This window comes from Chiloscyllium punctatum, chromosome 7, assembly GCF_047496795.1.
Source record: "Chiloscyllium punctatum isolate Juve2018m chromosome 7, sChiPun1.3, whole genome shotgun sequence".
Taxonomy (NCBI): Eukaryota; Metazoa; Chordata; class Chondrichthyes; order Orectolobiformes; family Hemiscylliidae; genus Chiloscyllium; species Chiloscyllium punctatum.
This window is the reverse complement of record NC_092745.1, coordinates 45,729,540-45,742,541: the sequence shown is the minus strand read 5'-3', so window position 1 is coordinate 45,742,541 and position 13,002 is coordinate 45,729,540. Positions and strand designations below refer to the sequence as shown.

The 13,002-nt window shown below is 45.5% G+C and overlaps 1 protein-coding gene across 7 annotated transcripts in view; it reads right to left on the bottom strand.

Moving 5' to 3' along the window:
- LOC140479622 (ADAMTS-like protein 2) overlaps positions 1-10,531 on the bottom strand; it is a 135,572-nt gene extending 125,041 nt beyond the window's left edge. For 2 of the 7 annotated variants that reach the window (XM_072573495.1, XM_072573496.1), the window contains exon 1: positions 9,836-10,218. In XM_072573495.1, the coding sequence (XP_072429596.1) occupies positions 9,836-9,963 (128 nt within the window). In that variant the 5' untranslated portion in view covers positions 9,964-10,218. Of the gene's footprint in view, positions 1-9,835; positions 10,219-10,276 lie in introns of those variants that run through there. The other 5 variants (XM_072573490.1, XM_072573491.1, XM_072573494.1 and 2 more) reach the window with 4 other exon arrangements.
- Between the last annotated feature and the right edge of the window lie 2,471 nt (positions 10,532-13,002).

Genomic DNA, 13,002 nt, shown 5'->3' with positions numbered 1-13,002 from the left:
AAAGTGCATCACCTCACATTTAGCTGCATTGAACTCCATTTGCCACCTCTCAGCCCAATTCTGCAGTTTGTCCAAGTCTCCCTGCAACCTGTAACATTCTTCCAAACTGTCCACTACTCCACCGACTTTAGTGTCGTCTGCAAATTTACTAATCCATCCACCTACGCCTGCGTCTAAGTCATTTATAAAAATGACAAATAGCAGTGGTCCCAAAACAGATCTTTGTGGCACACCACTAGTAACTGGACTCCAGGCTGAATATTTTCCATCAACCACCACTCGCCGCCTTCTTCCAGAAAGTCAGTTTCTAATCCAAACTGCTAAATCACCCTCAATTCCATTGCCTCTGCATTTTTTCCATCAGCCTACCATATGGAACCTTATCAAAGGCTTTACTGAAGTCCATGTATACCACGTCAACTGCCCTACCCTCATCTACATGCTTGGTCACCTTCTCAAAAACTCAATGAGATTTGTGAGACATGACCTACCCTTGACGAAACCATGTTGACCATCTGAAATCAAATTCTGACTTATCGTTGTTTGATATCCGTCCTACCACAGTGATGTTGTCAGCAAACTTGCAGATGGCATTCATTCGGAATTTGGCGACACAGTCATTGGTGTACAGGGGGCTGACAACACATCCTGGGGTAGGGTCTCCAATGTTGAGGGTTATCATGGAGGAGGTGCAGTTGACTACCTTCACTGTTTACAGTCTGTGGGTCAGGAAGCTGAGGATCCAGATGCAGAAGGCAGAGCCAAGATCTAGGTCTCAGAGTTTTGAGACCAGTCTAGAGGAGATAATGGTGTTGAAGGTGATGCTGTAATCAATGAATAGGAGTCTGACCTAGATGTCCTCCATGCCTAGATGTTCCAGGGATGTGTGCAGGGCTAGGAAAATGGCGTCCACTGTGGACCTATTACATCGGAAGGTAAATTGCAGGGAATCGAGGCAGGCTGGCTCTCAATGACCAGCCTCTCAATGCTACTTCATGATTATGGAGGTCAGAGTCACTGGGCAGTAGTCATCAAGGCACACGGCATGTGCTTTCTTCAGTACAGGAATGATGGTGGTCTTCTTGAAGCAGGTGGGACTTCAACTTGTAGGAGGGAGAGGTTGAAGGTGTCAGTGAATACCTCCACCAGCTGGCAAGCACAGGATCTAAGTGCATGGCCGAGACTCCGTTTGAGTCCATCATTTTCCTTGGATGGACTCTCAGGAAGACCGATCTGACACCTGCAGTGGTGACGGAGGGAACAGGTGCATCTGGGGCTGTTGGGGCAGGTGACACCGCGCCGCTGGCATTCTGCTGGAACGGAGCATAGGAAGCATTCGGCATGTTAGGGAGGAATGTGACTTTGTCTGCTATCTTGCTTTGCTGCATTTTGTATCCCGTTATGTTGTGTAGGCCTTGTCACAGGTGGTGGGTGCCCGTATGGTTGGTTTGGACCTCTAACTCGGTCTCTGACAGCTTTGCAGAGGTCATATCTGGATTTTCTGTATAGGTCTAGGTCGTCTGACTTGAATGCTGCACGCCTGGTCTTCAGTAGACAGTGGATTTCCTGGTCCATCCAAGGTTTCTGTTGGGGAACACCCAGATTGACTTCTTTGGTATGCAGTCATCTATGTATTGGCTAATGAATTCTGTGATGGTGGTGGCATACTAGTCTAGATTTACAGCTGAGAACTTGAATAAGGTCCAATCCACCAATTCCAAGCAGTCCCGGAGAAGCTCTTCCAATTGAGTCACATGGAGGTCAGGAGTCTGGAGTCCTGGAGGTCTGAAGTCACAAAGAGGTAAGACCAGGTAAAGGTGACAAACTGACCTCCCTAAAGAATATTAGTGAACCAGATGGGGTTTCATAACAATAATCACTAATTAGACTAGTTTTTTTAATTTGAGATTTTTTCCTCAATTCAAATTTGCTATGGTGACAACCGAAGTTTTATCCCAAGAGAATCAGCCTTGAGTTCTGGGCAACTAGATGAAAAACACACCTGCAGCTTATCTAATTTGAACAAACATCGAAGCCAGACATGGGTATACAGGAAGGAACCATTTTTCAGGAAAGAGTCTTTGGGTAGAAAGAAAAGAATTATGGATTCATAACAGAAGAACTGAGAGGCTTGGCCCTCTTCTTCTTAATGCTCAATAAATAGCACCCAGTGGTGAAACAAATTAGAGAAACGTATTCATAGAGAACAAGGATATCTGCAAATGTTGTCACAACTGAGAATACAAGTTATCAAAAATAAAGCCATGATTACAGGTTAAAACCTACCACCTCAAAGACTCAAAAGGTTCTTTTAACTGCCTATTCTTGATTTTTTGTATGACTCACTATTCCCTTTTTAATTGTTATACCACTACGTTTTGTATGTTTGAGGTTGCATTTTATTACTTTTCTTGGGGTTACTAAATAATAAAATTTCTCTTTCTTTCACTCAATGAAATCTTTTAATTGAAAACAAAAAATGCTGGAGATCACAGTGCATCATGTCAGTTCTGACGAAGAGTCATCTAGACTCAAAACACCAGCTTGTGTTTTTCTCCAGATGCTGCCTGACCCACTGTGATCTCCAACACTTTTTTGTTTTCGGTACAGATGCAAGCATCTGCAGTAATTTGTTCCTAAATGTTTAATTGGTTCCTTAATTTTAATTAGTACCATGTTTAAAATATATAAAATCTTCATTGTGACCATCCTAGAGAGAGTTATGAAGAGGGAAACTAATTCATCCCTCTACATCTGGTTGCAACAAAATTGGGAGATTGACCAATACATTCCAAGAGACTACAGGAAGAATTGGAGTAGAGAAAAATAAATAATTCCTACAAAAGAGTTTTTAAAATATGCAAAAAGATTTTCTTGAATCTACAATATGCTGGTGCTAAGCAGTCTACATTTGATATTAATGATTTCATAGAACAAGACAAGGTATCTGAGCAAAAACTAAGAAAAAACACTTTGAATAGCTGAAAGAGGGAGCTAAGCACTTCAAGGTGGAAGCCTATGTGAAAGCCAGCAAAAGAGAAATTGCAAACCAGGTGGCAAAATATTTACAGCTGAAACCAATCAGTCAAAATCTCACTGTGCCAGGGACCCAGGTAAAATTCCAGCCTTGGGGTGACTGTCTGTATGGAGTTTGCACATTGTCCCAATGTCTGCGTGGGTTTCCTCCGAGTCCTCTGGTTTCCTCCCACAGTCCAAAGACATGCAGGTTGAGTGGGTTAGCTATGGGAGATGCAGGGTAGGTCTGGGGGTATACTTTGCAGAGGGTTGGTGTAGACTTGATTTGCTGAATGTCCTGCTACCATACGGTAGGTATTCTATGATTCCACCTATGTTTAAAATTGGAACAACTGAACAACTGGAATTCCAACAAAGATGAAAGAGAATTCTCGGCAAGAAAAAGGGAGAGAATTGCTAAACCTGGACAGTGAGGGAAAAAGGGAAAGGGAGTTTGAAGTGCAATAACTTGAACTGAGAGGGGAAGATCCTAATTAACTCAGCTCTGGTGAGGGAATCACACCCAACTCAGAATTAAGGACGGAGGTATTCAATTCATCCATTTAATCCCCAAGTTTGATGAGGAAAAGACAGATGCATGTTTTCTCCTTCAAGTGGTTAGCACAATTAAAGAGGCCTATCCAACAATGAACACTGCTGTTTCAGAGCAAGTTCAAGAAACGTATGTCCTATTACCCAAGGAGACTAAACGATCTGAGTCTAGGGGCTATATTAAGTACAAACACAAAAACAAGGGGGCTATATTAAGTACAAATCAGTCATTGTCAGAAGTGTGCTGATAAAGGATCCATATCCTCAGAAAACGGACTGATCAGACATAAAACCATAACACATTGAGGCAGGATTAGGCCATTTGGCCCGTTGAATCTCCTCCAAAATGTAATGAGATCTTGGCTGATCTGATAACTCTACTTCACTGCTTTTCTCCCATAACCCTTGATTCCCTGACTGATTAAAAATCTGGGCGGCACAATGGCTCAGTGCTTAATATGGATAGGGAAACTTGGTCGGCAAGAACAAGTTGGACCAAAAGGTCTGCTTATGTGCTGCTCCTATCACTGTATAAGGAGGGAGGTAAATAGCTTTGAGTCAAGCTGAAGAAAAAAAATAAAGTCAGGAAGACAAAGTAGAGCAGTCCTGACTGTTCAAAGGTCAGAAGTCACACAACACTAGGTTATAGTCCGACCGGTTTATTTGAAATCACAAGCTTTTGGAGTGCTGCTCCTTCATCAGGTGAAGTGCAGAGAGGCACAAAATTTATAGGTAGAGAGATCAAAAGATCATACGATTGGTGTGAGTGGAGTGTTGACAGGTTGAATAATAAGTTTCTTCAGATGATTAAAAGTGTCAGATGATATAAGTAAAGTGTCAATATCTGAATGACAAGTGAAGGGATGACTTATTATCTAATTAATTGAGGCAGAGAGGTAATTTTAAAATTAAAAATGTGCTGGAGACAAACTGAATAGCTGGAATAACATGAAAGGTATAAGAGGTGCATGTCGAGGGTCTAACCAAAGTAACAACTAATCCAAACTGTACAAAGTAATTAAAATAGAGAGATCATAATAAGTTATCAAGGCGATTGTGTCTAAACAGGACAGTAATGGAGATTCTACAGATACAGAACATTATGGTAGGATTACATGTAGCGCGACATGAACCCAAAATCATCTTCATTGGTACTGAACTTAGCTAGAGATTTCTGCTCAGCGATTCTGCGTTGTTGTGTATGTCGAAGGCCACTTTGGAGGACACTTATCCGAAGATCAGAGGCTGAATTTCTTGACCACTGAAGTGTTCCCGACTGGGAGGGAACACTCCTGTACAGTTTTGGATCACTTGTTACTTTGGTTAGAAAATGAGCATGCGACTCTTCTAGCTATCATGTTACTCCAGCCATTTGATTTATCTCCAGCACAACGTCATTTTCATTTTGCTGTCATTATCTCTCTGCATCAGTTAATTGGATTTTGGTCATCTATCCACTTGTTATTCAGCTGTTGACACTTTATTCACACCATCTGACACTTTTGATCCCCTGCAGAGAATTATTATTACTCACTCCACTCACATCATTTGTATGACCTTTTGAACTCTCTGCTATAAATTCTGCCGATGTGCCTTGCTGCACTCCACCTGACAGAGGGCTCAGAAAGGTGGATTTCAAGTAAATCGATTGAACGATAATTTTGGGTCGTATGACTCCAGCTCCTCGGCTGCTGCCTGACCTGCAGTGCTTTTCCATCACCACTCTAAACCTGACTTCTGGATCTTGACCACTCCAGTCTAACGCTGGCACCTCCACATTACGTGAAAAGAAGGGATCTGAGTGGGAGCTCAGTGGGAAACCAATCTAAATACTTCCATCAAGGAACCCAGAGTAGGCAAAGCATAATTGTTCATTTTGGCACCCCACAGCATCTCAGGCTGCAAAAATAGTAATGTGCAATATTAAACAAAAACCATAAACTGCTGGAGTAACTCAGCAGGTCTGACAGCTGGACGTCTGCTCTCTTGAAAAAAAAAAGGTATGACCTAATAACAATTTTCAAAGTCATGAAAAGCTTTGAGAGGGTAACTATAGAGAGAGTGTTTTCACTTGTGCAGAAGAGCAAAGTGTAGCCTGGTCGCAACAGGGAGTATCTGAAATGAGCATATAGGCATTTAAAGGCAGGCTAGATTGGATAGGAGGAGGAGGGGGTGTGGAATTATCCTGATCGAATTAATTAAGGATAGGAGGAAGCTCCAGTGAGACACCAGACTGGGCAGTTCAAAGAAGAGTCATTCTGGACTCCAAAGTTAATTCTGTTTCTCTCTCCACAAAGGCTGACAGACCTGCTGAGTTTCTCCAGCACTTTCAGATTTTATTTCAGATTTCCAGCATTGGCAGGATTTTGCTTTTCTTTTTAACCAGAGTGGCCGGCGTGGCCTGAATGCTGTTTCGTCTGTATAAATGACAGAATTATTACATGACAGCAAGAGGTGTTGGGCCAACCTCACACACAATGCCACTTTCCTGTATTCCTCCTTAACCCCGTGCATTATTTCATTCCCCTTCCAATACCTCCAAGTGACCTGCCTCAGCAAGCTGCCTGAGCCCTCTGCTGTCCAAGATGTCGATTTTCCTGCTCCTCAGATGCTGCCTGACCTGTTTGCTTTTCCAGCACCACTCTAATCTTGACTCTAATCTGCAGTCCTCACTTTCGCCTTGCCTCAGCCAGCTTCCAGACAGTACATTCCAGGCCTCAAATATGCCATGTGTAAAATATGGTAAAAACAATGACTGCAGATGCTGAAAACCAAATAGTGGATTAGTGGTGCTGGAAGAGCACAGCAGTTCAGGCAGCATCCAACGAGCAGCGAAATCGACGTTTCGGGCAAAAGCCCTTCATCAGGAATAAAGGCAGTGAGCCTGAAGCGTGGAGAGATAAACTAGAGGAGGGTGGGGGTGGGGAGAGAGTAGCATAGAGTACAATGGGTGAGTGGGGGAGGAGATGAAGGTGATAGGTCAAGGAGGAGAGGGTGGAGTGGATAGGTGGAAAAGAAGATAGGCAGGTCGGACAAGTCATGGGGACAGTGCTGAGCTGGAAGCTTGAAACGAGGATGAGGTGGGGGAAGGGGAGATGAGGAAGCTGTTGAAGTCCACATTGATGCCCTGGGGTTGAAGTGTTCCGAGGCGGAAGATGAGGCGGTCTTCCTCCAGGCGTCTGAGGGAGCAGCGGTGAAGGAGGCCCAGGACCTCCATGTCCTTGGCAGAGTGGGAGGGGGAGTTGAAATGTTGGGCCACGGGGCGGTGTGGTTGATTGGTGTGGGTGTCTCAGAGATGTTCCCTAAAGCGCTCTGCTAGGACGCGCCCAGTCTCCCCAATGTAGAGGAGACCACATCGGGAGCAACGGATACAATAAATGATATTAGTGGATATGCAGGTAAAACTTTGATGGATGTGGAAGGCTCCTTTAGGGCCTTGGATAGAGGTGAGGGAGGAGGTGTGGGCACAGGTTTTACAGTTCCTTCGGTGGCAGGGGAAAGTGCCAGGATGGGAGGGTGGGTCGTAGGGGGGTGTGGACCTGACCAGGTAGTCACGGAGGGAACGGTCTTTGCGGAAGGCGGAAAGGGGTGGGGAGGGAAATATATCCCTGGTGGTGGGGTCTTTTTGGAGGTGGCGGAAATGTCGGCGGATGATTTGGTTGATGCGAAGGTTTGTAGGGTGGAAGGTGAGCACTAGGGGGCGTTCTGTCCTTGTTACGGTTGGAGGGGTGGGGTCTGAGGGCGGAGGTGCGGGATGTGGACGAGATGCGTTGGAGGGCATCATTAACCACGTGGGAAGGGAAATTGCAGTCTCTAAAGAAGGAGGCCATCTGGTGTGTTCTCTGGTGGTACTGGTCCTCTTGGGAGCAGATACGGCGGAGGCGAAGAAATTGGGAATACGGGATGGCATTTTTGCAAGAGATAGGGTGGGAAGAGGTGTAATCCAGGTAGCTATGGGAGTCGGTGGGTTTGTAAAAAATGTCAGTGTCAAGTCGGTCGTCATTAATGGAGATGGAGAGGTCCAGGAAGGGGAGCAAGGTGTCAGGGTGGAATGAGTTGGTGAAGTTGGTGAAGTTGATGAATTGCTCAACCTCCTCGCGGGAGCACGAGGTGGCGCCAATGCAGTCATCAATGTAGCGGAGGAAGAGGTGGGGAGTGGTGCCGGTGTAATTACAGAAGATTAACTGTTCTACGTAGCCAACAAAGAGACAGGCATAGCTGGGGCCCATACGTGTGCCCATGGCTACGCCTTTGGTCTGGAGGAAGTGGGAGGATTCAAAGGAGAAATTGTTAAGGGTGAGGACCAGTTCGGCCAAACGAATGAGAGTGTCGGTAGAAGGGTACTGTTGGGGACGTCTGGAGCGGAAAAAACGGAGGGCTTGGAGGCCCTGGTCATGGCGGATGGAGGTGTAGAGGGATTGGATATCCATGGTGAAGATGAGGCGTTGGGGGCCGGGGAAACGGAAGTCTTGGAGGAGGTGGAGGGCGTGGGTGGTGTCTCGAACACCATGTGTAAAATATGTCTGTCCTCATTCTCTGGACAAGTTGTGCTTTTTTCTAAAAAAAACTACTGTGTATTTAATGAAGGAGCATGTTATGCACGGTTAACCTGCCATCCTTTAATCTCCCGTCTCTCCACCTGAAGGCGTCGGTAGAAGTCTTTGCTGCTGTATTCAGCCCATGGGCTCCTGTTTAGCGTGGGGTCCTCCGGACTGGGACGGGGTAGTCCGGACCGGGGGGGGGGGGAAAGAGATGGGGTCAGTGATTGCTGTGTGATCTGAGCGCCAAGCGGCTGTGGGAAAACCGCAAGAGCAACGGAAACACACAAAAGCGCCGCAGCAAAACAATCCTTCAAAAGATTTCTTTCTTCCAGGGGAAATGTTTAGCTAATCGTTTCAGCTAATGATGCCCAATTTTGATTTTTTTTTAATAAGGAGCCAAAAGATTTGGAGAGGTGGGGGGGGGGGGGGGGGGAGAAAAAAGTCTTCCTGCTTTTGAGTTAGATCAGAAAGCTCTTAGATTGAATAGTCTCTCTCTCTCACACACACACATATATATACACAGAATTCCCCTCCCTCCCGCAGTAATCGCTTCTCCCCTCGGGGTTGGCAGCTCTCAAGCGCCGGCCAGAGACAAAACAAATCCCACGTGATGTACCAGAGCATTAACACGGCCCCGAACCAGGGCCAGATGAAAGGCTTCAGTTTGAGGCAAAGTTAATGTGCCTCTCCTTTAGTCTAGACAAGCAAGAACAGAGGGGGGCTGCGAACTGCCCTCGCCAGGCTTTTCACTGCTTCCACACACCAACCCCACCCCCTTTCCATCTCGATGTTGAGAGAGAAATAGAGAAAAAAAAGACTGGGTCACTTAGTCTTTCTCATACACACACAAAAAAAAATCCCCGTTTCATTCATTTCACCCAACAAATGAATCTACCGAATTCAACTCTGCATCTTGTCGTTTACAGGAAGCATTCACTCCAATATTTTATGTCACGTCTTCAACTTAAATTCCCACTTTGGGTATCCAAAAAAGCCCCGATTTCTCATATCAGTGACAATGTCAGGAATGGGGGGGGGGGGTTAAAGAAACTTTGATTTTAACATCTGCAGTAATTTCCTTTTGTCGATGTGTGTGAGAGAGAGTGTATGAGTGAGTGGAGGCAGAAATATTAGGGATCAACAAAGTTTTAAAATGAAAACCTGTATTAACAGACTGTGCAGCGCGAAAAACATTTCAAATCCGGCTGGTTCAGTTTAACTGGGCAGTCAAAGTTGGTACAGCCAGTTGTGTCTGCCTAAGCGCGCACAAAACACATCCACAACTCTGATCTTAAATGGACAGTTCAATTTACATATTCTCCAAAGCGTTTTAAAACAGCTCTTCAAACAAAAATTCCCTCACAAATCTGGAAAATGCAAAACAATCAAGGCCACTTATTTAACAAAAAAAAACATTTTTTAAAGCCAGCTGACTTGCAAGTCATTTGTGATTACATGTCTAAACGTATTTACAAAACAAAGCAGCGAGACAGAGGAACCGAAAGAAAGCAAATGTTTGCTTCCCTATCTCCCACACGTGTGAGATGGTCTCGCATCACATCAGCCCTTTTTGCCTTCTGCTGTCCCCTCTTTTATAAAAAAAAACACAGGCAGCTTGCTCAAGTTGCAAGTCGTGGTTGCGACCAGAAAGCCGAGAGAGAGGGAGAGGTGGGGAAATCACCAAAGCTGGCGGGGTGGGTGTGCAAGAGAGGAAGGTATAAACTTACCGGATAGCCGTGTGCCTCGGTCCGCCACAGAAGGAGCAGCACAGAATAGGTGAAAAACGCAGCAGACCTGTTGCAGAGAGTCCAGTGCTTGGCAGCCATTCTTCAGCAGAGCTACAGGAGGAACGCATCAAGGGAGAGAGCCTGGTGAAACCCGGTTGGAGAGCAATTAATGACTTTACAACCTGTGGGTGCAGGCGAGGGGAGCAGATCGCTCCATTTACCCTGATTGACAAGCTAGACTGGAGGGGTGTGTGTGCGCGCAAGACCCCAGCAAGAAAGCAAACCCATTTCTTCCCCTCCCGGAGTTTTGCGTCTGTGTGCGGGTTACTGCAAAGGTCTTGTATTTTTGTTTCTTTAAAAAAAACTTTCTTCCACAACCGCTCCCCCCCCTCTCCCCCGGACCACCCACGCCAAAAGAGACACAAAAGGAGGAGGACAAACTGTAAGGGGAGGGGGTGCAGTCGACCCGGACAAGTACCCAGCTTCACCGATCCACGGCAAGGGACTGCAAACTCAGGAAGTCACCAGGGGCTGGGACCTGCAGCCACCTCCAAACCAGCCTGCCATTGAAGCTGGCGCGGCAGGTTCAAAGAGGAAATGTGTCTTCTTTCGTGCCAGACGTGAAGGAGAACAGACAGGATCCTCTCTTTTTTTTCCCTTCCCGTGCATGGAAACAACAATCTGGTCATTCAAATCTAGCAGAATGGAGTGTCTCTTTAAATAGTTCCCCCCCACCCCCCAACCTCACGCCTACCCACCTCACTATAACACTTCAGTAATTTTCTTCAAACTGAGAAATACAGCTTGTGAAGCCCTGGGTTAAAAAAAAATGTGAAAAATGGTTCCTGTCTGTAAATGGTTGGGGGAAACAGTGTTGTGGTGCAGTCAATTGGGAAAGGGGCCTCATTTTCTGGGTATATAATGAAAACCCCATTTTCTCATATGTATTGGAAAAGGGAGTGAACTTGCAGCTCGGTTTGTGAGTGAGGACACACACGCACGTGTGTCATCTGTTAAAAAAATCACACAACACCAGTTATAGTCCAACAGGTTTAATTGGAAGCACACGAGCTTTCGGAGCGCTGCTCCTTCATCAGGTCCCTGGACTATAACCTGGTGTCGTGTGATTTTTAACTTTGTACACCCCAGTCCAACACCAGCATCTCCGAATTGTGTGTCATCTGCACATTGAAGCTCAATGACGTTCAAAGGACCAAAGAATCTGTGGTTGCAGCTGTACAGGACTTTGGTTAGGCCACAGTTGGAGTACTGTGTGCAGTTCTGGTCGCCTCACTTTAGGAAAGATGTGGAAGCTTTGGAGAGGGTGCAGAGAAGATTTACCAGGATGTTGCCTGGAATGGAGAATAGGTCGTACGAGGATAGGTTGAGAGTTCTCAGCCTTTTCTCGTTGGAACGGCGAAGGATGAGGGGTGACTTGATAGAGGTTTATAAGATGATCAGAGGAATAGATAGAGTAGACAGTCAGAAACTTTTTCCCCGGGTACAACAGAGTGTTACAAGGGGACATAAATTTAAGGTGAAGGGTGGAAGGTATAGGGGAGATGTCAGGGGTGGGTTCTTTACCCAGAGAGTGGTGGGGGCATGGAATGCCCTGCCTGTGGGAGTGGTAGAGTCAGAATCATTGGTGACCTTTAAGCGGCAATTGGATAGGTACATGGATGGGTGCTTAATCTAGGATAGAAGTTCGGCACAACATCGTGGGCCGAAGGGCCTGTTCTGTGCTGCATTGTTCTATGTTCTATGAACAGTTTCCCATCTGCAAGACTGTCCCCATGCCCGACATGACTTGGAGGTGCTAGTGTTGGACTGGGGTGGACAAAGTTAAAAATTGCTCAACATCAGGTTATTGCCCTATAACTTGGTGTTGTATGATTTTTGACCCATGCCTGTGGGTAATTTGCAGGAGGCGAGATGCATTATGGAGAAGGGATCGTTGATGACACAGCCCTTTTTGGCTCCAGTCTTCATTAAGATGATGTTTGGGGTGATTCTGTTCAGAATTATAGTTTGCGTGTCATTTATGGATTAAGCAGAAAACTGTGACAAATTTCTGCGGGTGACCAAATTGAGGAGCATCCTCCAGAAGGTTCATGGTCAAAAGCTTTTGTGAGGTCAAAAAAGGCCATGTTATGTTGCTTGCAAAATTCCTTGAATTTGCTACAAGGTGAAAGTCATGTCCGTGATGTCTCACACTGCGTGAAAACCACACTCTGAATCTGGAGGGAGCTCCTTATCCACTGGGGGAAGGCAGTTGAGGAGAATCCTTGGAATTATCTTCCCTGTAGCAGACAGCAGGGAAACTGCTGTGCCCATTTAGACTTGTCTCCCTTCTTGAAAGTAGTTTGCATCATTTCCATATTTTGAGAGCCTCTTAACTAAACTATACAGAGACAATGAAATTCACACAACACCAAGTTATAGTCCAACAGGTTGAATTGGAAGCACTAGTTTTCGGAGCGCTGCTCCTTCATAATTTTATACTCCACAACCACCTGATGAAGGAGCAGCTTTCTGAAAGCTAGTGCTTCCAATTCAACCTGTTGGACTATAACCTGAGGTAGTGTGATTTTTAGCTTTGTACACCCCAGTCCAATACCAGCATCTCCAAATAATGAAATTCATCATCACTTCCAGTGTGCCCATACAGCTTTCAACTGACTAAGAACCAGGATGTCAAATCTCAAACTAAAGACTACCGGGAGTCTGTGAGCTTCACATTCCAAAATGCTTTGACACTTTGGTGTTGTTCACTCGCCGGATGAGGAGATCATTGGCTCGGCCAGCATTTACTGCCCACCACAGAGGGTAGTTAAGAGACTAGCACATTGCTGTGGGTCTGGAATCACATGTAGTCCAGACCAATTAAGGATGATAGCTTCCTTCCCTAATGGACATAAGTGAACCTGACAATAGATTTTCTTGTCAATCAACAATATATTCATGGTCATCATTAGACTCTTAATTCTAGATTTTTCTATTGAATTCATATTCCAACATCTGCCTATCCCAGGTCCCTTTGAACAGACCCCTGGGTCTGTGCATTAACAGTCCAGCAATAATACCACTAGGCCATCTTCTCCCATTACAGCTGGTTCCTTAAACCAGTGGGGAGTATTACCCACAGTGTCTTCTCTTATCTTCCAAGT